This window comes from Ciona intestinalis, chromosome 1, assembly GCF_000224145.3.
Source record: "Ciona intestinalis chromosome 1, KH, whole genome shotgun sequence".
Classification (NCBI taxonomy): Eukaryota; Metazoa; Chordata; class Ascidiacea; order Phlebobranchia; family Cionidae; genus Ciona; species Ciona intestinalis.
This window is the reverse complement of record NC_020166.2, coordinates 1,466,037-1,491,347: the sequence shown is the minus strand read 5'-3', so window position 1 is coordinate 1,491,347 and position 25,311 is coordinate 1,466,037. Positions and strand designations below refer to the sequence as shown.

At 37.0% G+C, this 25,311-nt stretch overlaps 1 protein-coding gene and 2 long non-coding RNA genes across 4 annotated transcripts; 1 reads left to right on the top strand and 2 right to left on the bottom strand.

The window, feature by feature from the left end:
- Window positions 1-2,465: 2,465 nt before the first annotated feature.
- Window positions 2,466-17,419, bottom strand: LOC113475055. 2 transcript variants are annotated; one of them, XR_003396795.1, is made up of 2 exons: window positions 16,936-17,419; window positions 2,466-4,204 (listed from the first exon to the last, which is right to left on the bottom strand). It is a non-coding gene; the product is annotated as an uncharacterized LOC113475055 (long non-coding RNA). The 2 variants fall into 2 exon arrangements; XR_003396796.1 differs by lacking the exon at window positions 16,936-17,419 and adding an exon at window positions 11,474-12,648.
- Window positions 17,420-18,811: 1,392 nt separating this feature from the next.
- On the bottom strand, window positions 18,812-23,663 carry LOC100184319 (cytochrome P450 2C31-like). Its single transcript, XM_002126152.4, has 9 exons — window positions 23,342-23,663; window positions 22,887-23,032; window positions 22,477-22,579; window positions 22,127-22,236; window positions 21,694-21,815; window positions 20,962-21,086; window positions 20,343-20,487; window positions 19,873-20,039; window positions 18,812-19,511 (listed from the first exon to the last, which is right to left on the bottom strand). Exons 1-9 carry the CDS (start codon window positions 23,615-23,617, stop codon window positions 19,200-19,202), a joined length of 1,506 nt encoding a protein of 501 aa, XP_002126188.1. The 5' UTR covers window positions 23,618-23,663; the 3' UTR covers window positions 18,812-19,199.
- Window positions 22,492-24,635, top strand: LOC113475049. Its single transcript, XR_003396789.1, has 3 exons — window positions 22,492-22,611; window positions 23,362-23,484; window positions 24,383-24,635. It is a non-coding gene; the product is annotated as an uncharacterized LOC113475049 (long non-coding RNA).
- Window positions 24,636-25,311: the final 676 nt, after the last annotated feature.

Below are 25,311 nucleotides of genomic sequence, written 5' to 3'. Positions count from 1 at the left end.
GTTAATTCTATTGAAACTACGGTCTACAATTTACGATTGTTTTTAACAATTGTAATTCAATTGTTCTGCTTGTCCATAGAAGAGGTCTTATAATCTATGGACTCATAACTTTCTTGGAGACAATGCCTGAATAGAAGCTCACAATGCCACTATGAAGTCACAAAAGGCAGAATGAATGAAGTAGGCATCTCACAGGCTGCCTTTATTGCGCTACAAACGACCTTTCTCTCGCTACGACTTATCTTCGCGGAGGCGAACGTCGCCTTTTTCTTTTCGTTGGGATCCAGCGTTCCCTAAAGCAACCATCTAAACGACTTCGAATCAGCGAAAAACGTGGTCGGTTCATGATAAGACAGAATTCGATTTTATACGAATCGAAAAATATGAAAACCCGCAAAAGTTATATTTACAAAAAAGAAACGAATAACAAAACTCATAACCCAATACTTAAACCTTTAGCATATATACCTAAAACTCAAAACACCAGCTTAGAAAGAAAACTGTTTTAAGCGTTAACATGAAACCGCACAATTACAATTACACAACTCTATATTTCAATAACATCCCCATTAACGTATAACACCCATACAAAAATATCAACAAAGTGTAAAACTAACAACCTTGTGGTCGTTCCAATAATTGTAATGTTTAATTTTGTCAAAAAAAATCAAGCATACATGGCGTATCAAAAAGGTATTCCTCCTCGGAATGCGTAGTATGAACACAAACAGTGTATTTTACTTCCACACCTTTCGGAACTATCGTCATGAATGCACATTGTCAGTAACAAAGGCAGCGCCCATTCAGTGCCGACTTTACAAGCACTTTTGCCAATTCATAAGCCACTCAATGAACGGATCAGAATAGACCGTTTTGTTCTTTTACGATGAATGGTTAATTCTACCGGCATGAATGCCCAGTAAAGCACACGCGACTTATGCGCAGAACATCAGTAATTGTTATTGGGCTACTACACTACTATAGTGGTCAACACGTGTTGTGTACAGACAACAGTCATTATACTAACAATACAAAACTTCTAAATTAAACAAATTGAACACAAACCAAACGATTTCCTGATGTTTTTCAATACAGTTTATTCATAGCGTGTTTTACCAACTGTCATTTTGCTGTTAATTCCTTGTTTTTAAACTTTTAATAATTTCATCTTCGTTACTCTATTCGACAAGATAGATAAAGACTTTGTTTCTTTATGTATCTTGCCTTAACACACTTAAAACTGACAACAGAACTAAATAGCGAGCTCTATACTCAAAACTAGGAATACTACATTACAAATATACGATGTCTATATGGTTACAAACTCTGGCTTTACAGCAAAACACCAGCAATACAAATCCAGTGTAAAACCAACCAAAGCAACGACAGCATGTAGATATCTAAGTGTTCAAGTGTCCGCGAACACTCGACATCCTAGAAAACACGCGCAGCCAGTTATTAGGTTTCAGCGCGGACAAACCGACAAGTACCACCGTTTTTTTCGTCGCGTTTCACTCAATTCAGATGCTTACTTTTGCCTACGCTCTGCTCGGTCGGTTTTAGCATGACGACGCGCGGCCCCACGACACCCCAGCCTACTTACGACGACTTCTGCCATGCCTGCTTCGGGCCAAGTTGTGTTTAACGGTTCATTTGCGACGGGAAATCGTGCAACTCAAGACCATCAATGAACGAACACAACGTATTCTATATTTGTCGTTAAGTTACACCGACTGTATACCATAGACGCCTACCACGGAGCGTATCCCGCATGTACAACCCCTACAACAAAATGCAAACATCAATTTCGACCCCACTATTGAGAAAATTGTTGTGTAATAAAACCAGCGCAAAATATTTCGTAATTTGCGCAACGAATTCTGTTTTCACCTGTCATCAACCCCACTATTCTATTTCCGACGCTTCCAGTATCGCTATGTCTCGATGCGAGCGCTGAAAGATTCGATTTAATTTGACAGATCGCTTCCTTGCCGACTCATAGGTTTAAGGAACGAATGCTGAATCCAATTCACGTGTTACATCACAACTGCCCGAGTTCTACAATAAAATTCGAACTATTTGACATGCGAGCGTTTAAACTTGTATAAAAAGAAATATAGTGTATTTCACAACAAATTTTAAACGTTTTTATAGTTTTTTCAATGTTCTTTGTTTACTACCAAATGAGCATGGAAATAAAATGAAAAGGTGTCCCATTTTCCCACCCTAATATATGCTTTATATCAAAATCAGTTTAACCACCACGACACCAATCCATCAAACCGTTAACTGGGTGCTGCATACCTTGTTGCGTGAGAGGGATAACTGGTTCACGACTGGAGGCAGGCCACGCAACGCTTCATGGGACTTGTGTAAATAATAACAAGCCCAGTCGTCCCCGAGGCCCCTTTACCCCTACGGGTATTTCCTAGCCCTAGGGCTAGATCGTAGGCGGTGTAACATTGTACAAAAACCTACGTAGGCCAGGCTGACTGTACTATAGTTTTGGTTATGTTACATTTTGAAGTCGTGTAGAATTTCTCCTGTCTCGTGTTTTAATTGATTTAAACTCGTTATTGTAAGTTGTGATAAAATGGTCCGTGTTTTGCTTTTATCATAACCGTATCCTCAGGACTCTAAAAGAGCGTTGTTAATTGTTAAAACACGGTTAGAAAATATATTGGATTATGTGCTAAAGGTCTCCATCCTGGCCCACCACAGTTCTTATGTCACATCATTTATAAAAGGCTAAAACTTGTTTAGTTTTCTGAACGAAATTCCCCTTACCGTTTGACAAAACCAATACCAAATTCCACCTCGTTTAGCACCTAATAAAATCCTTAATAAAGGTCCTTGCACGAGTCGCCGGTCTCAGCAAACCGTATCATTACCATTAATAATGTAATACCATTAATCCTTACTTGTCCCATTATCAATGGTTGTAGTTTTGTCAGTCAATCAGCAATGAATAAAACATTAGATTTTGCATTCAATGAATGATGTAAACGATACCAATTGCGGGGTGCGGGGTAACATACAACCAGACTTCAAAGTTTACCCTATAGTTCTGAAGCAGCGATAGTTTAATAAAACCCAGGTGACTAATGTCCGTGTCGTGAGACGACACTCCTCATACCCAATGATTCAGACGTGGGTATACGATGCTTCCGTATTACTGACTGTCCGTGAAAATGAAATACAGCGAATGGTATTCATGTATTGGCCCATATCACGCTATATGTGCTTGCAATTCATGCTTCGGCTGTTATGGCCGGTTATTTACCCATATTGGGGGATTGAAAACAGACATTACCTCATGCCATCAAACCGTATACCGCAAAGACATCAGCTATTACATTTGTTGTCTTGAAGGGACATCATGTTAGTACAACCAATCCAAACCGGTTTAGGAGAAATGTCGTTTTCTAAACATTACAAAACTATGGATGCTACAAAGGCACCGAAAATGTGAAAATTGTTTTTGCTTAACTGTTCAAAACAGAGGTTTATGTTGGTTTATAGTACTGTGGTGTAAGATGGATACCGTTAGCATACCGTTCCATAGTAAGGATACGGTTTTACAATTCTTTAAATATTCTTTGTTTACTATTAAATGGGGTGATAAAATAAAACATAGACCATCATCTATTATAGCAGTTTGGTTCATCGTAAGTCTGTATGTATTGAAATTTGAAATTTACGAAGCAAAAATTAATATCAGACTCGTTACTTATCACAGGAACTGAAGCCGTTAACCTGAATTAGAAAACTCGCTACTGGACATTAGATCCAGCGTAGTGTTCCAGCATAGATAAGCTAAAGTCGCTATCGTTATTTAGAACGATTCTATTGTTACAGAGGACAATGGACGTTATCATTTTCGAACATGAAATCGAGCCGTCCCAGTTTGGGAGATGCACCTTAAGACGAAAAGCTAACACTCGCGCGGCAACCTCCTGGCAAAACACAGCTATTTCATGACACAAATTCTCGGCCGAGAGTTTAAATTTGTTCAGTCCAGGTCTCGCGCAGACGTTCGGTGTTTGCTTGTTTTTGTTTTACTGTTTGGCGAAGACACTTCTTAACCTCATAATGATTTAACTCTGCGTGTTGTTGTTTGTAATGAAGCAACACACAGTCTGACCCGCTCACCTGTTCGGTGTGGCGCTGTCATGCTCCGGGTTCGGTGCTCGTACATATCTATCTGGAAAATATTAAGACCTTTTATAAGACATTTATTTACCAAGAAAATATACACCACAAAGTTACATGTGTGGTAACTCGTAAGCGGGTACGAAGTATATGAAACGGAACACTCGTGTAATAACGACTGTCGTCGCCCCACCGTGCGAGGATACACAAGTCACATATTTTGTAAGACGTTATGGGGTTACATATGTGAAATAATTTATCCAAAACAGACTTTTTTGTAACGTGGGCTGGAATTTTGTAATAGCTTTGCAAGTTCTGACACGTTACCTAACCAAGTTCTATCAATCTTAAATCAATCTTAAATGTTAAAGACATTCTCTGCTGCACTGGGAGTTACCATTTTTGCTCCAGGTCTATGAGCACGCCCGGGCAAACAGTTGACAATAACTAGTGTATGAAAGGCATTAGGCATGCCCAAGCTAGCCCCTTGGAATACCACAATATTAGGCCTCGGGCACGCTATGTTGTGACTATGTGCTTATTTTAGCGAAAGACGCCAGGCTAGAATAACAAGGGCCTGAAACGGCTGTACAATTCCACATTTTACAAGTTACATTCCATTTCTGTGTCCCTTTAGCCATAATCCCGTTTTTTTCGCCAAAAACATACAAGTGTGTAATTAGTCCGAGGTATATAGTTTGCATTAAGGTACCAAGCCCTATTTCGGTGCCTTTGATCAAAAGTACATTAAAATTTGGCCTGCGTGCCAACTATCTAAATATTTATTTTAGTTATGATCAGTTAGACTGTTAGTCTGCCTTATAGAAACAATACCTTTGCCATGAAATACGTTAAAAGATATTTTTCTTATAGCTCAAATTTTTAAAACATTTTTGAAGTTTTAAAAATTAACTTGGATACGTAATTGTGCAAAACTGTAAACAAATTGTTCCCGCTTACACAATGGTCACTAAGACACCGATTAGTTCATAAATTTGTTCTACCTGAATTAACTGATGTAAATACTAAATTTCCCAGCCTTAAGAGGCCTTATGTGGTATATGTATTGTTGTGCTATTGTTCAGTGTGGGCCTAGCACCATTTGAACGACTGCCTGGTGGCAAATAATAATAACTTTAAAGCAGTGTTGGCTTTTGTCGTAGTGGCATTGTACAATATATCCGACACACTTTCGTATTGTCATGCCGCCAGCCAAGTGCTCTTGCTTTGATTGTGATGTCATTGTTGCCATATTTTGATCACCAAGCCGCCATTGTGACGTAGTAAGAGAGCATTCTCATTCACAGTATTGTTAGACGGGGGTTGCGAACCCTATTAACTAGTCAAGTCTCGCAATCAAATAGCAGAATACAATAGGATTTCCCATTTTAAGTTGTATAACTATTGTATCAATGTATTGAGTGGCGTGGCTTTATTCCTAAACGACCTTCAACTCTATTATGATTCACTTTCACAATATAATGTTTACATAAGAGCCTATTCATTATATCTGACAATAGAAAGTCAAATATTATGGTTTCTTGATGTTTTTGGACGACTAATTAGCCAAATAAACATAAATTTTCGATTTAGGAAGCATTTAACTAGAATGCTGTTTAAAATTGTAAATTGCGATTTAGCAAAGTTGTATTTTTGTGGATGCCTTTATTTGTTTTACTGTTAATAAAAAAAGTAAACAAAAAAAACATAAATTATGGTTACTCAAAAAATAAAAATAGTTGTGTTTTGCAGGTGATATATCTATTTTTTCTTCTGAAATTAGGCGTAAACTTATAATTGTCTGCTAAAAATATATTTCATTTTGTAAAAAAAAGATTTTTTATTGCAAGATATATTTTGTTTTGTTGATGTCTTCATTAAACAACAACCAGCTTAAAGTTAAACAATAGCAAACTCGTGTGTAGTTCCCACATTAAAACCAACAGGCGTAAAATCGCTGGGAGAACATGTACTCCCAGTAGCCGAGGGAAATAAATCATTTTGGCCGAAACTCGTTAAAATGTCAACTGTATTTCGAATATTTCAAACTTTAACTAAATACGATTTTGTCCCGATTTAAAGTGTAGTATAGTATCATGTTTATAAACAGAGGACATTTGGAGATATTTTGTGCTAACGGTATCCATCTTACCCTAAAGTATTAAATATATTCTACAAAAGTATGTTTTTAAGTTATAAATGTTGTCCTCAGGTAAAATAAACGAAGTTTTAATCGAAAGCCTTCGCGGCCGCATCACGATCCTGCTGAGCAAAACAAACGCAGATTATTGCGTCACATAGGCCGCTGTTGCTTACGTGTTCTATGGTAACACAAAGAAAATCAGCTCGGGCACACCGGTGTTCGTCCGCGGGCGGAACGGCCTCCTGCTGCGGCGGGACGTTTTTATAATCGTCGATCTCCCATGGTTGAAGCGGTGCTACGAAATTAGGGTCACGCTTGTTCCTGTACGGCCGCATCGCGGCAAATCGCGCAGGGTTAATTCGATTCTATTGTCTTTCGCGTTCGCGGCCGTGGGAATGCTTTGCAGTCGCCTATGACGTCACAAACGACCCGCGCGTCCCGCGATGTGACTTGGGTCTCATTAGCTCGCAGCCTAAACCGGCGTAATCCAATGTTTCGGCGCCAAGACTGTCTTTAATCCAACCCTGTCGGCGCAAAACGATTATTACGCATTCTCCACATACATAGACCACGACTCTATTAAGCAAACAAGCTACTACTTAGTTTATTCAAGCGTCTCCACCCTACGACATCATATTCAGTTTATACCAAGTGTCACTATGACTTCAAGTTGGTCAAGACAATTGAAAAACATCGAGTATGGCTCTTGACTTAACTGGTGCATGACTCGACTATAAAACACATATAGGGTACCATGGGGGAAATGGATGTCTCATAATATTTTAAATATCTCATATATATTATCACAAAATTCACACACAGTGTTTTGAGTAAAAATTTTTATATAGTACTGTGGGGTAAGATGGATACCGTAAGGACGTACTATTTCATATTTTCTAATTCTTTAACGATGCTCTTAGAGTCGTGAGGAAAGGATTATATGAGTTATCACTTAATATTGTTTTTAAATGTATAAACGGAAAATTAATTTAGTACCTTTCACCTAATTTGGTTAAAAAGGGATTATCGCATCCGTCATTTTTATCGCGGTTTTTAAGTTTTGGGGACGATTGTAACTTGCTACCATAGTCTGAGTGATCCATACGTCACCAAACCAAGTCATCTTGTGCGTATGTCGCTTCAATCAGGATTTTGGCAACTAGGCGATTAAAAGGGGTCGGTTATCTGTAGTAACGGACGGGTAATTGGCGTTTTTAGGCCTTGCCACCTTATTAACACTATCCAATTTCTTGCCAAAGTAGACCTTTGCCGATTGTGGTGCTTCTTGTTAAATGTGCAGACTCTGACGCACTGGGGACTATGTGTAGAAAACCACAATGTGGGATTAGGTTAAAGGTCGAATAAAAAATAGCTTGATTAAGTTTAAGACAGACATACAAAGGGATGTATGTGATTTATAGATTTCATAAAACAAAACGAATCATATTTAATGCCGGTCGTTTGCTGCTAATTTCTTATTATGATTTGTTTGTTCTTTGATAGCCTCTACATAAAATATTACACATATTGTTTTTTTACACGTGTTCTGGCAAACTTTTAATTCACAACAATTAACGAGAATATTTTTTTTCGATTTCATAAAAAACTCTCTGAACATTTAGTCCATTTCCAGTAGCTCTTTCAGGTAGAAAAACCTACAATGCGACTTAATCGCTCCGTTTCGTCGAAATCCATTCGAGCACGCGGTCGCGCCCCCAATCGCGAATCTTTAATTGTTCTCACGCGATTTTCGCGCTCTACAAAGACACCCAGGAGACGCATCTAGATTCACCTCAATTTAAAGCATGTATCCCGTGTATTATAACCAGCACCCGACCGACTGATCCATTAAAACTCTTAAGCGGATTCTTAAAAATCGATTTCAATTCATATTGTGTGTTTGTTTGATTTACAGATGAGTTGTGGAAAAAAATGTTAGGATAATTTTGACTTAATTCTACTCCATGTTGAGTAAAATTTTAATCCTAACATAAAATGAAAAACATTTTGCTTATAAACAGGGTTTGGCGGCCAATTCTTTGAATGTTCTTTGTTTATACTACAAAGTAGGACGAGAAAAGATAATGAAAAGGTGTCTCATCTTCCCCCACTACTATATATTAAACTTAACAGCATTATTTACAAACATAGCTACCGTATGTGGTTTATAGACATATCGGCGCTATGTATATATTGTAATCCAACAAACACATTTTCCGCTTTCACGGAATATACGTCAGAGTCTACGTCATAGTGTGACGTCATCGCCTAGCTAGGTCCGGAACTTTTTCATCAGAGCTGTCAGCAGCGGTGTCGTCTTAAAACGCGGATGCTTTTGTTTTGTGTAAATTCCCGAACGAAAGTGTTCAATTATTTCGTAACAAGGCAGAGTGTCGCACAACTAACGTAAAAAAGGATTCAAATTACAACTGGTCGGGGATCTGGTTTCGTGTGTCCGTCTTGTACCCATGCAGTGTTGCCTTGCTTGGCAAAACTGTTTTAACTCATTGTGCTTGGTTTGCCTAAAACGGTTTAGTTTAAATTGACCATTAGTTTATTTTAAACAAGCAAATTTTAACTCACCGTTAAACGCATTGTTTGGTGGTTTTATTACTACAACCTTGTGTTTGGTTAGTTTTAATACCAACTCAACAGGGCCTAAATATGATACGATTTTCTTTATTTTAAACGTTTCGGTTTAAAAAATGTCACCTTTAGTGAAGTCAAAATGAAATCGTTAGAGTCTATATAGATGTTTGGGTAATAGACCAAACCTGGCCAAAATCCCAGGTCCTCTGACAAGGACCTTACCCATGTGGGATGGAAACTCGAAAACCGATCTGGCAACACTAAAACATCGACGCCCGCGTCTGTTGCTGTACAGGATTCCAAGTCAACAGTTCCCATCCGTGGATCAGCGCTTCTAAAGCACTCGTTGTGCGACAAATGTGTTAAAACCTAATCAACACACCGTCGGTATTATGTTGCAAGCCTGCTTTCACTTAATGAGATCGACTTTCAAACACGGGAAGCTTGGTTTACATTTTCACGGTTACTACAAGCGACTGTACCTTTCTATATACGCGAGGTGTTTTAAGCTTGTTGCTCACGCCGCTTTAATGAACATTTAGAAGCTACTAGCCTTGCTATATGACGTTTTTCAAGCCCTACTTACGCAATTTATCCATCGCATTCGTACAACACTATTATGTTTACCTTACCAACGCTTAAAATGTCATATACAGCCATAGTTTATTGGGCTAATATGAGTTAGACACGAACAAATGGCTCATATGTGTATACGAACTACAAACTTGTTTTAATTAAAGACAGAAAGGAGGGTTGCAGTTTCAACATTTGTATACAGATAAGCAAAGCAAAGAATATTTCATTTTTTGTCAATTTTAGTAAGAACAGTACAGCCCATATACATGTACGATACCAACGTCTTTATTTCAAACGTTTCGTTTTTTTTTGGGCTGAAATTTTGAGTTGAAACTGACCAAAAAAACGTGTTTTATTTAACCGACAATTTTAATTGTGCAACACTGAAAAAAAAGTCGGGCAACACTGTTGACAACTTTCATAGGGAAGCTGTAAATAAAGGTCCCGTAGCCTCGGTATCTAGTGTCTTGGTAACCTTACCCGTACTGTATTATTACCTTCGAAACGTTAACAAAGGTACACCGTATAGTTAACATGGTTACCGTCTACAACAAACCCGCCCGAATTAGCGACAGGTAAAAGCGTCGGAATTACGTGGGAAAACCGCTTCCCATTAGTTGCCTTTGATAAAACAGAGGGTTGAAGCCGACTTCTGTTTCATCTGGAAAGCTTGTGGTTAATTTTTACATTTGTGATCTTTTTTTGTTTTTTTTTAACCAATTTTTAGCGTTTTTATTCACTCTTACCACGAAACGAAAGTATAAAACCCTTTATTCACTATCTCAGGATTTATGTGAAAATTTTAAACGGCTAACCAGATGAGCATTTTTATTCAACCTTACCTTAGTACAAAAACATTTTATTTTACAGCTTTTCTAAATCTGTACCGATTTATATAAACATTTTGAATGACGAATCTACATATTACCAAAAGCCCAAAATGAAAAACTTTTCTTGTAGCAGAGTAATGGGCATTAAGGTGTGAGGTCCTAACTGCAAGGCACGCTGCACAACGACCTTAAATTAAAAACGATTTTAATTTTGTCCTGTGTATTCATTTCAACTTGATGTGTAAAACAATCGCTAAAACCGATCTCGCTAAAGATTTTTTCAAACCTAATGAAAAATATCTTTTAGCAATCAAAGATCGAACATTGCGGTTGATTTTGGTATAGTTAGTAAGACAAGAAACACAGAGGTATTACCGTCTTCTAATGACTTTAAATGAACGTTGTTAATTGTTAAACACGCGATTGGGAAATATGGGAAATAATGTGGTAACGGCATCCATCTTACCCCACAGCAGTACAATACAAGCTCTACAGTCTACAGTGTGCACATGGTTCGTTTCCAATATAAAACCACATATATCGACCAAAAGCGCCCACGCAACGTTTTTCCAACCCCGGGAAAACAAGGCTTTTATTTTGGATTGCTTTTGTTTGTAGAGACTCGGTAAAGAAAATATTGTGCGAGCTTTCACGTCGACGGCTTCCTTATTTACTATTTCTATGATCCGTGACGTATACCGTGACCCAACGCTAGCCCTGGCCAATGAGAACCGAGATAGGGTTTGGCATATCGAGACTGAAAACAAAATAGACAATCTGTGAGGCGTACGCCCGTACACGCACCATGAAAATACAGATCAATTTTTTTCGTAGCTACGAATCCCGACCACTTACCATATCTAACAATGCAGCTGCCTAGTGTAAAATGGATTTTAATTTGAACAGCAAGTACCAATAGTTACGCTTCGTTTTTGGTCAAATTAATGCACGACTATACCTGACATTAAAAGTATATAATTTCTATAAATGTCGAATCCGTAAAGTTACTTACAAACAAGTTAACAAGTTTTACAAAACTATTTTAACAAAAGTTTAATACAACAAAAGATAAATACGATTATAAAACGACCAGGAAAATAGAAGATATAATGCGCTAACGGCACCCATCTTACCCCACAATACTTCTATACAACTGTTTTCTGAAATGTTAAATACAACTTACCGTTGCTTAATTTCATTGAACTGTCTTACTTCATTGGTGTTCTGTAATTAGCTGAAACCGTATATACCATGAATATATAACGATTACTGCATAGCTGTATCGCACTACTACCACGACTGTGGGCTCGGAAATAAGGAATAGAAGACAAACGTGTGTATATATTGTTAGTGTTGAATGTCCATTATTTCACAATAAGCATAAAAGATGTCTTGCCTTGATCAAGACAATCGGTTATTGAATTCGAACAATCAGCATTATGTGGCTCTTGTCATTTTTGTTTATCGCTAATAAAGGCTTTACAAATTGGCTCAGCGCGTGCCTATTATATGGGCTAGGCATTGAAAATGCGATCGGCTTTAAAAGATTATTGTTAACAATGTGCATTGTTACGTCATATACTACATATTGTAACAATTGTAGCATCGACTGGAGCACATAACATCGTATTGTTGACTGGATAAAAGCACATTGTATAAAAAGTTTAGGACAAGACCTTTTATAGGCGTACACATTTCGATTGTAATTAATTTACCACTTCATTTTAAATATACCGAAACCCCCAAATAAAACATAAAAACAATAATAAAACTTAATAACAGAATATATACATTGTTCTATTTTACTTTGGTAAGTGCCATTTCACCCTGAAAGACAACTCTGTATATGACGTCGAAACGTCGTTACGTGAAGTTATGTAAAAAAAACATACTCACGTTAATGTCAAAACCATTATTTCATTTATTGCTTGTTTGCAAAGACGGTTTACAACATTTTACGTAAAATAAATATATATTTTATAAAACGCTTTTCGTTTGACTTGATTTTTATCGGTTACGCGTTTGGTGCACTTCATCTGCAATATTTTGTTACTTATTATGTTTATCGTTTTTATTGCTGATTTTGGGCGACGCCATTTTGTAGCCCAGCTTACATACAAACGTATGGGCGGGTCGGTTGTTCGTCTAACGACCGTCACGCTACGTTGGCCACATTTCCGATTCGTGCTTTCTTTGTTTGCAATCGACTGTGACGTAATAAAGTGCCGCGGTGGGGCAGGATCCAATCAGAATTGGAATTTTATCAAATGCTAAAAATAGAATCAGAAAGGGAGTCTAAGGGTTTATATATCAAGTGTACGATTTATATATAGTAGGTTGGGGTAAGATGGTTCGTGATTTTATTTTATATTCTCGCCCCATTTAATAGTAAGCAAAGAATATTTACAGAACTTACATGTACATTTTTTAATTATTACTTCGAACACGGTATTAAATATCAAACGTAAATTTGGTAAACAAGCGTTTAGACATACATTTATTTGTTTATTAAATACAGTTGAAGTACGTTATATGGTTTGAATCTATTTTTCACATGTGTCATTTTTATAATTTTTCACACGTGTCATTTTTTATAATTTTTCACAAGTGTCATTTTTTTTATCTCTCAGTATATAAATACATATTAAACTCTCAATGAAGTATTTGTTTATACACCAAGTCTAATGAGTCAATCTGAATAAATGAAATCGCGTGCGACAACTCTACTTTTGTGACGTATGAAGCCGTTAAGAAACGTTTGGTCACGTGAGAATCCACGTGGTAACCACGTCGTCACGTGATCTACCTGCAGTGACGTATTGTGGGGGTTGGGGTTGTGTTTAAAGTTTTTCGTTTTCTAAGTCGGTTATTTTATTTGTCATTTCAATCTACTCTTGAGAGCCAGTATATATACCGTTGTAATTTTTTAAAAACACGATCATGATACTTATTATGTGCTAAATGTGCCCGTCTCCATCCTACTATATATTATTAGTGGGCCACTCGCAACAACACCGCGTAACCCTATATGTTAACGGTTGCTACCATTTCAATTTGTTCTGTAGTGAATATTTACCAGCAGAGTCGTTACTTAAGCTGCAAAAGTGTCGAAATGTGAATACAGGTTATAAACCACAGTTGTGCAAACCTTATAAACTTGAAACTATCGCTAAGGTCGTCGACCGTATTATACGCACTGTTTACATTTAGGGTTGTATAATTGCAGCGACTGCTGATCGAGACGTAAGCGCCTGCCACCAAAAACTGACAACCGTTTGTTCAAATCAGGCTGAGACTTTGCGGCGACCAAACTTAATTCATGAAATTCGTTCCTGGTTTAAAAGCGATTTTGGGCAAAGCGTTTTTGCCGACACAGACTTCGAACGCAGCATGTCTCCAATAAAACGGGCGCCACGAAACCTGATGTCTCTTCCCTCCTTGGAACTTGGTGGCCTCATAGTTTCCTAAACCGAGATAGCTACTTTATGCGAAGGATTTTGAATTTATATAAAGCACCAATGACGCAAGTACGATACAAAACCTTTGTGTTATAAACCTACAAGTGCTTTAGTTATTGCTGTAAATTGGAAGCTTAAGTTTTAATAGTAAAACTTGATTCAATACACCTGACACTTTAGCTATCATCTCGTACACCAGGTAGTCAGAAGCGCATTTTCAATCTGACTTTTTCTAAAGTATTAAACCCAGTAGCCTGTAAAGATTTCTTCTCGTGCACATCGTGTGCTCAACTCTTTAACGAACACTCCTAGTTGATCGACAGGTTCTTAGGTATACGATTTTAAAATGCTTTTTAAGCAATAAACTTAGTACGCCATTTTTACATCTTTTTACAATGCATGTTAAAACCGTTTTTCCCTTTAGTAGGCGTTTACGAATTGCAAATGTATTTACGAGTTTCGAGATACAATTTTCCATCGCATTTTCCATGGCAAAATGCTCACGCTTTTAACAGTTAGGCAAGTTAGGATACGGGTCACCGTGCAGGTCACATACGACCCCGCATAGGGAAGTAATTATTACATTTGCTCCACGTCGTGGGAAGACGATCCCAGGTTCAAATTTTGATATCTTTGGTTTTAATAACCCACTCGAGGCCTCTTCAACGTAGCTAGTTTATCTATGGAAAAGAAATTCCGCCTCCAACCGATCTTTTATAAAGCCAGTCTGCCGCCACGAAGCTTTGAACTAAAACTATTGAGTGGTCTCTTCTATAACGACATTGCGAGCCTATATATTATGGCACATATTCCTAAGCTTAATCAAGGTGATTAACTTATGTATAATATTGTGGGGTAAGATGGATATCGGTAGCACTTAATATCCCATATTTTTAAACCTTTAACGCACTTTTCGAGTTGTGGTTATATATTTCTGTATTTATTCTTTGTATATACTACTAAATGCGATAAAATAGAATGAAAACATTGACCACCCTACCCCTACCTACAATACAACCGCCTAGTCCAAAATTAAGTATTTCGTACGTTTGGTAATGTTTGCAGTTTATAGACGCACTGGCAATAGAGGCTTTTTAGGGATTATTTGCAATTACCAACCAACAAACATAAACCAACAAAGATTAAACAACAAGTTAACTATGTGTCAAATCCTCTTGTATCGAGTTCTACACATCGTAGGATATTTTGCACACTCGGCAGGCGAAATCATATAAGTCAAAACCGCTTCAAAGAAACATAATTGCGGCTCCACACCTGGGACCTCATACCTTGTAGTTAATTTGTGCGAGCAACAGCAACCAAGCTAAGGTCCAATGAATATGAAGGCCGCGCAGTACAGACTACTTTCATAACGAATAATATTCCGCCTTTGAAAACAAGGCGTATCGTATACTTTCTACATATCACGTCACTCGGTAGCGAAATATGTAATTAGATTACTCTTTACGTTCAGCATTGGACTCGCCCAAGCAGCGTGTTAGTCATTCCTTCATTGTTTAGTGTTTGGAAACCCATTTCCTTGCGTGTAACTATTAGCTTAGAGTTGGAGAATGATAAACATAGTCTGCACAAACAGCTGTGTATCAGCTAATGTTCATTGTCTCAATAAAAGTTGGCGGATATTGACCAATTTTGTGGAAAACGACAACAATTCGATGTGTAAAGATTTGTTGATATTTAGAGTTGCTCCCTTGCGCCGTCTACCGGTCGAAAAATAAAGTTAAATAAACTGATAGGACAAAGGCTTTGGAATCAAAATACATACTAACGTAAATACACTTACTTTTTCTGTTTTTTTTTTCCTTTTTGAGTTATTAAACTATATTCACGACTTAATAAATGTACATATAGTAGTACTATGGGGTAAGGTGGAAAATGTTAGCCCACATTATCTCATATTTCTTAATCGGGATTTAAAAAATTAGCAACGTTTTTTAGAGTCGTAGAATACGCTTTTATAAATTTTTTTAAAAAACTGTGTTTGTTACCAAATGGGTCAATAAAGTTAATGAAAACTTGTACCGTATTCTACCCACTATACGTTGAAGCGTGTAATCGTGCAACGTATTTACATGAGGCATCCGTTACCACCACGTATGCTAAACACCTGGCCAGTCACGGTTTGCTACACAGGCTTGTTGCGTCATACAGTCGTCACAATTCCGACTTGTTTTCAAACAAATCATATTGATTGTCACACCCCATTTCACTACGTCAGTAAATTGAGTTCACCTTGTTTGGAATTGAGATTAAAAATAGCTTTTCTGGTAACTTGATGCGAAAATATCCCTGGTGTTTTAAAAGTTGCAAACATTAACATTAGGCCTGTGATACTGTTACAAGTTTCAAAATAACGTTACACATATGTACAACACGAATTGTTGTTATAAATCGCAGTCCTTTAGGATATCTTATTCTACTTTGAGCGACACCCGGCGGTGTATGTGGCACAAACATTAAACCGATTGGTAGCGCCAAACTTGGTTTGAAAAAAATGTTTAAATTTATAGCAGAAGGCGATTGATTTTAAAAGTGGCTGGTTTAAAAATACCTTGAAACGTGACAGCGACTCTCGTTATTGTTTAATAGGTTGGGGTAAGATGGTCCATGTTTTCAATATTTTATATCTCCTTATTTGGTATTAAACAAAGAACATTTACAGAATTATGTAAACCGCATATGCTCATATGCTCGACTCTAAAAGAGCGTTGTTAAAAATAACTAAGAACATATTTGAAATTATATTTTCTAGCGGTATATATCTTACCCCACGGTACTATAATTAGTTGTATCATACTTAATGTAGGCTACAGAGCTCTCTACAAACAACAACTTAACGATAATTATAACAAAAATTAGTCAGAACAAATTATATGTGTGTGAAATAAATTATATCAAAAAGGAAGTTTATTCTAGCAAAGTCTTAGGTAGCGCGTGCAATGCACTAAAGTGACTAAAGAAAGAATGGTATGTAGTTATGAATGAACGAATGTTATTTACCATCGCATGAGAGGGCAACGACAGTCTTTATAACACAGGTGCTTCTGTTATACAAACACCTTGTACCTGCTTACTAGCTATATACCCGTACGTAACTTTGTGTGTGAATATTATTTTTATTTAAAATAAATAAACATTCCGAAATAAAAACATACAACTTCCTTACCTTGTATGCGCCACTTTGTATAAAAAGATTCTTAGTATTAATCCTGTTATATAAGGTTGACATGCAATCCAGTTCAAACACATATTTCAAGCACGTATCCTTTCAAATACATTCGTAACCCATAGTTGTACTTACATGGCTATATAGCTAAAGTACGTTAAACAGTGTGCACTCTAATGTTCCTTAACATAATACCCATGATGGTAACATCATTACAGCAGTTGAACAAAATACTTCTATACGAACACGTACAGCTAGTTAACCAACCATACTGTTTCATGTAACCGTCCACATACCGTGTTAGCAAAGCAATATAAGACACATATGAAAGGAAACGATAAAAGGGCAGTATCCTTTACACGACGTTTTACTATTTCAAATCACAAAGCGTTATTCTTTCGCGAATTGAATGAATTTTCCAATTTCGAGCCAGCGAAAGAATGGCTTCTTTTATAGTTCCGTTTTATTCTCAAATGAGCGAATCGACGAGCATTGTAAAGCAGACCATTCAGGCTGTTTTACTGCGCTTACAATTTAACTCTACTGTATTCTGACATTGGCTACTAACAGCAACGTTAAGGTATTTCTTTGTGCTGGAACAAACACGACTATGACGTCACAAACCGCCAATCTGGTATATACGCTATAAAGAGATTTACCTCGCATATTATAGGTTGGGGTAAGATGGTTCATGATTTCATTTACTTTTCTCGTCCCATTTGATGATAAAAAAAATCAAAATGGCAAAATTATATAACCGTATCCTAAGGGACTCCTAATAGCGTTGTTAAAAATTTTACGATTAGAAAATATCGAATATTATGCGCTAACGGTATCCAGCTTACACCACATACATGCCTGTTATCTAAAATTCGATCTGGGAAGCTTTAACAATATAATTTGTTCCTGCAGAAAAGCTTTGTCGTCAGATAAAAGCGAACAAACCACAATTTCTTTTCAAATCTATTTCAACAATCGACATTGTCGGGAACAATGATAGTAGAATGAACGCCCTCTCTTCGAATAGAAACCACAACGTTTACCTTTATGTAGGATCGCTATTAAACGATTGCATGCACAATACCATATACCTTACTATAGGCAGTGTGGCGCACCCAGTCGGGGGGTTCGGGAGTCGCGACTTGTTTTGGACCCCGTTTTTTTCCTGCTTGACCGTGCATTGAATAGACCGTGTTATAAACCAGTGCGTCCACAAAACGTGGACTCTTTAAAAATCGACATCAAAATAAACTAAACACCGTGTTTTACTAGTTAAGTATATCACTACTTTTTCATAATATAAATGGCTTGTTGTTTGTTATTAGGTGTTGCGACCACGCTTCTGTTGTTTTTTAATTAAATGCAAATATGTTTTTAATCAGTACAGTTCTTTTACGACTACCGTTTCGTTGCTATGTATATAGTACTGTGGGATAAGGGACATCTTTATCACAAAATATCAAAATATCCTGATCGTGTTTTAAACAATTACCAACGATCTATAGAAGTCGCGAGAATAAGGTTTTACATTTCTTTGAATGTTCCATGTTTACCACCAAATAGGACGAGAAAATAGAATTAAAAGATGATGGAATTAAAACATTAAGGTAGTAAACCAAGAACATTTAAAGAATTATAAAACTGTATCTTCACGACTCCCATGAACCGTTGTTGATTGTTTAAACACGATCAGGATATTATGTTTTAAAGCTTAGGTGTTCCACCTTCCCGCCTTCCATTTAATTTTCCACATACCGTAGACGTAGAGTCCTTAAAATTAGTTATATTTATTTGTTTTAGGTGTTATACAGTATTTGACAATTGTATTTGTGGCAATATTACTGTAAAGTACACATTCTATGTTTTAAGAATTCATATGATTTGCTCTTTCTTACAAAACGGTAAATACGACATTTAGTCGGAGAATATTCTTAAATATTATCGTGATTTGCAGGGGAACCAGGGATTCATGGTTTAAGCCCAGGTTGTCCCAAAATGCATTGGTTAATGTAGCAAATGTTGTTTTAGACGGGTCTCTTGCGCCACCATTTGTTTTGTATTTAGTAACAGTGTAGCAAAGGGGAATACAGCAGAGTTATTTCATTCTTAGTAAATATACAGCATATAGTATAGTATGCTACGTGAGAGAAGAGACAAAGTAAGTTCATTCATTTTTTGTTGACGATGTTGGATATATACATGGACACAATTCGCAGCATAAATGCTGATTAGATAATTAGTAATTACTACAGATTTGCTCAGCCTTAGCGTTCTTGCAGTATAAGGTTGAAACTGTGGGGACTGAAAACCACACTGTTGACGCCATCAGCTATTGAAGGCGTTTTACCAGGCACCGGTTTGACTTCAAACTTTTGGAGAATTTTTACCAAAAATATAAAAATCTCCTGTCGAGCCAAAGCTTCTCCCACGCAATTACGAGGTCCAATCAAGAATGGAATTACGTTGCTTGAATTCCTGTAATTCCCCTTTTCGTCAATGTGTCTGTACGGGTCAAACTTTGATGGGTTTGGCCAAGATTTAGGATCGTTGTGGACGCCCCATATATTTGGGTATATCTGAAATGTTTTGGTTTAATAAATGTTTCAGGTGCAACGACAGTCTTTATAACACGGGTGTTCTGTTTCATACACCTCTGGCCCGCTTATGAGTTACAATGTATATGTATTTTTGTTGGTGTATAAATTGTACGACGCCGACACAATATTGGCCATTTTTAGACACTTTATCTTGATATATAAATTACTTAACATGTTCTCGTATACTGGTCTGGTGAGCTTATAACTTTAAAAAACGCTGTAGTAATATTGGTTTATCATTACCCCGCAGTTGTATACGTGCAGCGTTGTTACTAGTATGTATTAGTAACAAACTTTTTTTGCGACTATCATATACGTATACGATGTAAATCTATCTTACCAGTGTTCCTTTCGGTATTGTGTAGCCGTTCAACTGAAAAGTTTTCTGACAATAGTGCTGGGCGCCTAGTGGCACACTTGTGCGATACCTCATGGACTCCTGGATGAATGCGCAAGTAAATGGCATTTGTGAGCTATGCGTTGTGGAACTGGCGGATGCATTTGGTCCTGTATAGGTATAGTAATGTAAAAAATATCATACATTTTTTTTCTATTTTTGTCCGATTTGGTAGTAAACAAAAAAACGCATTTAAAGAATTATAAAAGCGTATCCTCACTACTTCCATAGACCATTGTTAATTGTTTGAAACGTTTAGGATATTTGGATATTAGGTGCTTAAAGTATCCCATCTTACCCCACCCTACTATAATTGTAATGTATCCCGGCACTTTCTAATTTATTTAGGATATTATGTTCTATCTGTGTCCATCTTACCCCACCCTACTATACATCATCTCACCCGTACCTACCTATGATGGTGTCTATTTCTTTAATCACTTTTGCAGTATGTTCAGGATAGTGAACAAGCAGTAATAGAATCCACAATATGTTGGTGCTTGTTGTCTCTGAGCCAGCAAGGAAAAAGTCACGAAACAAAACATTCAACTCGTCTTCCTGTATCAAAATATTATAGTTACCAAATAAGAAATAGTTGAGTGGAGAAAATGGGACATCAGTATCAGAATAAGTTATACACAACCAAGGTTTGTTATATCTTATGTTAGATTCCAAGAAAGCTGGAAGCTCAATAAATATATACTCTGGTAGTAGGATGGGGTAAGATGGGACATGTATTTTATTCTCATTTTTCATCCCATTTGTTTCAGTATATTTTTTTATTTTACCCCACAGTACTATAAATAAACAAAACAGTGTTCCAGTATAGTTGCGATATTAACCCAGGTCGCAATCAATTTAATTGCTTGGTTATCTGAATAAACTTATAGTTCTAAAAGCTCTGAAAATCTATATCTATGCGCATGCAGAATTTTGTGATGATAAGTCAATTCTTGCCTAAATGTTAGACCCTATATAAGGCGTTTTACGTTGTAAGACTTCACCAGCGTAGAACAGAATAAGCTTACGCACTGTAAAGTTGTCTCTTGAAGTTTCGTTGCCAAATTTCATTTCAGCAAGAAACGTATCGATAAAATCTCTAATGTCGTCTTTCTCGAATGTCTTCTTATGTTCCTCTATATTGCTTCGAGTAAAACCTTTGAATTGTATTAACTTTTATTAGCGTCGTAGTAATATCAACATAAATACACACATGTAGTAGGTTATAGGGTAAGATTGTCTATGTTTTTATTTTCTTTTGTCGTCTTGTGTATGGTAGCAAACTAAGAACATTTAAACAATTATACAGTAGGGTGGGGGAAGATGGGACATCTTTAACACATAATATCCAAATATCCTGATCGTCTTTTAAACAATTAACAACGATCTAGGGGAGTCGTGAGGATACGCTTTTATAATTCTTTGCATTTTCTTTGTTTACTACCAAATTGGGCGAGAAAATAGAATGAAAAGGTGTCCCATCTTCCCCCAACCTACTATATAATCGTATGTTTACGAGTCTTAAGGAGCGTTGTTTGTTGTTAAAACACGAATATGAAATATGGGCTGCCATGCTAACGGTATCCATTTCACTCAGGGGGTTACATGATATAGTTGGGTGGGGAAAGATGGGACACATTTTGTTCCATTTTCTCATCCCATTTGGTATTAATAATAGAATATTCAAAGAACTATAAAAACCGTTTCCCTATAGTACTTTATATTGTAATTCGCAATATAAAGTAGTTTGAATCTGTATACTACCTAAAACAGCTTTCATTCGGCTGCGCAGTTTATCGTTAGCTGTTTTGAATACGGGAAGATATTTCAAAGCTGGGAAAAGATCGATGAGCAAAAGTTTTGGCGCATCGTTTGGGTCGCCGAATCTGTTAAAACAAAACGTAGGTTTCGTAAATAAAGTATTAGTACTGTTTGGCTCGGGTTCAACGCTCGTCGCTGCTACCATTATGGGCGTATAGTAACATACATGGTAATTCGTAAGCTGGCACGAGGTGTTAAACCCGTGTGATAACGACTGTCGTTTTCCGGCCACGCGAGGATAAAGTAAGTTACATTCATTCATTCATTCATTAATATGGAGGTGCGTAAAACAAAACACCCGTGTTATAACGAGTCGGTGTCATGTCGCACAAGGTTATTTTAGATCCGTATATGGTTTGCAAGTATTTAAACTTACATAAGATGTATTAGCTCCAGCCGCTTCTGGTGTTCCTCGTCCTCGTAATCGTACCGACGTCCGCTCATTATAAGACTCACAACGTTTGATGTAAGGCAGTACAGGCTTAACTAAAACAGAATTAGTCAGTAGCATATATATTACTGCTTGTGGGGTAAGATGGATATCGTTACAGCACATTCTTCAAGTACATTACGTGTTTTTAACAACTACTATTTCTTTTCCTACAGTCGTTAGGATACGGTTATACAATCTGTAAGTACTGCTTTTTGCTACCGAAGGAGACGATAAAATAGAATAAAAACACGCCCACCATGCCCTATAGCCTATTATATAAACTTATTGAACACCTTAAAGTCGACGGGTTTCCCAACTTTTGTCCTTAGATAGCCAGCAAGACAATCAGCCTCCTCTTGTATTTTTTCTTCCATTCCCCTTCTTCCTAAACCGTATCTGCATGGAACGGCCAAATAAGGAACGGCATGGTAAGTGCACTATAGGTTATACTCGTTAGTTTAATTTAAGCATCTCAAGTTATGTTCTGCAGCCTAGATTAACTTCGTTCTTAAGAATTGTAACGTTTTTCTTAGTTTTCAGGCACAGTGTGTGTTTAGTTGATGAATGAAATCATATTGTAGATTGGGGAAAGACGGTACACCTTTATAGTACACAATATCCAAATATCCTGAACGTGTTTTAAACAGTTAAATAAATTACGATTGGGCGCAGCAACTTTAGAAAACTTGTTAATATTATTTACTGTGATAAAGTTCGTAAAATCCACTTTTTTGTTGCTTTAAAGTTTGCCGAATAATCTTTGAACACAAGTCCCTTGTCTCCAGTTACTTGAGCGAACATAATATCAGGGGGTCGACCACTTGTGTTAGCTCCTTGTTCTACAAAAGCCTATAAGGAATATGTTTAATATAGTAGGGTGCAGTAAGATGGACTATCAGCACCTTTCCATTCTGTTTTCTCGTCCGGTAGTAAACAAATACCGCACTAAAGAATTATAAAACTATATTCCCATGCACGACTCCAATAGACCTTTATTAATTGTTTAAATCACGTCAGGATATTTGAATTTTACAAGCTAAGTGTGTCCATTTTTAGTGCATTTCTGACAATTTAGACAACCCATAGCGACCAATGGATTAGAGCAACTACTGTTAAGTTTCATGCCTAAATACACATAGTAAGCCAACAATAACCCACCTCTCTAAAACTGTCTCCAGTGTTGACAACCACTACGTCACTTCTACCCATCCTAATGGACATCACTGGGCCGTATTCGAGGCTCCACTTCTTAAATACTTCTCCAGGGAACCGGCCAAGGAAAGGCAAGACACCAATTAAAGGTAACCCTCTAGGCCCAGGTGGAAAGTTATGCGGTCGTCGCCACCAAATATAAAACAAAGAAACAGCTATGACAGCCACGCTTGTCCATGTATACAAGCCTTTACACAACTCCAAAGCTATATTACTCGCCATGTTTATGGTTCCTATAACACGAATAGATATAAATTATTATTAGAATAGGCGTCCGATCCTTCCCCACCCTGCTATATAGTAGCCTATACGTTGGCACAAAATATAATAACCAGACTTTTGAGGGACGTGAGATTGCGGGTATATCAATCTTCCACCCAACGATAATATAGACTTAGAACCATCATAAAAGAAATTCTTATGACACGTAATAGTACTTGTTTTTTTATTATACTACAAATAGATTCTATTTCATATAGTATGGTGGGGAAAGATGGGGAAACTTTTTGTTCTATTTTCTTGTCCCGTTTGGTAGAAAACAAAGAACATTTAAAGAATTATAAAACCGTGTTCTCACGACTCCCATCGACCGTTGTTAATTGTTTAAAAACACAAACAGGATATTTGGATAATATATGCCAAAGGTGCTCGTCTCGCCTTTCCCGCTATAATAGTATAGATGTTCCCATTACACGATAAATATAAATAAGTAATATAGTAGGATGGGTGAAGATGGGACACATTTAGCACATAATATCCAAACATCCTAATCGTGTTTTAAGCAATTAACAACGGCCTATGGGAGTCGTCAGGATATGGTTTTATAATTATTTTAATTTTCTTTGTTTACTACTAAATGGGACGAGAAAATAGCATGAAAATGTGTCCCATCTTCCCCCACCCTACTATATACTGTTTTGCTGCTCTTCATACACGCTTGCTTACGAACTTGACTTTCTGTTGTTTAACATACACCTGAACCCAAAGAGCAGATAACGATGAAATAGCTTCGGATCAATGATTCACCAGACTTTATACCAACAACCCTCGTCAGCAACTTCAGCAACCGCGATATTGAGTTTTCGTTTTTGATCGAACAATGTTAACTGTTCTGCAGCACAGTCGGCACACTGTTCTGCAGCATTCAAACTAAGGGTAAAAACTTTTAATTGACCTTTACCTAAAAACTGAAACATATGCTGCATATTCTGCTGCCAAAAAAACGTTTGAATAACCACCAAAACATTTGCAATTAAACTTTACTTATAAATTTGCATCTGTTGAATCGGAATCGGTATATGTACGGACTGTGTGTTAAATAACTATAGGCTATATAGAACGTAATTGGGAAACATAACTTCCAATAAACACCAAACTTTAGTCCTCGCTTTAGGCGTAATATGAGGTTTATTTTGTATATCAATTTATTTATAGCAGTCATGTAACTTGTACTTGTTTGGTGACTATATTGTACTGAAAACACAGTCTACCCCAATACTATATAGTACTTTAGCACAGCATGCTGATGACCAGGTAAAAACGAGCCTTCTTTGTCGCTGGTAACTATAGCAACAGCATCACATGGTTTTTGTTGTCACTAGTACACCCCCATGAGCACACTGCGATGGTTTTTGTTGTCACTAGTACACCCCCATGAGCACACTGCGAAAGTTACATTGAGTAGAAGTAGGCTATAAATGAATGAATGAAATGTGAATGAATGTAAACTGCTGGCATATTCAATGGATAGATACTGTATACACATAACAACCAATATTTCCTAAATGTGTTTTAACAATTAACAACACTGATTTAGAGTCGTGATACGGTTACATTTCTGTAAATACTTCTTACTTACTATCAAATAGAACTATTTAAAAGAATAAAAACGTGGATCATCTTACCCCACCTTACTG

Coding starts and splice junctions, on each gene's coding strand:
- LOC100184319 (XM_002126152.4), bottom strand. CDS start 23,617: ATGGCGAGTAATATAGCTTTGGAGTTGTGTAAAGGCTTGTATACATGG. Junction 23,033..23,341: donor CTGGAGACAGTTTTAGAGAG/GTGGGTTATTGT, acceptor TATTCCTTATAG/GCTTTTGTAGAACAAGGAGC. Junction 20,040..20,342: donor AGAAATAGACACCATCATAG/GTAGGTACGGGT, acceptor ATACCTATACAG/GACCAAATGCATCCGCCAGT.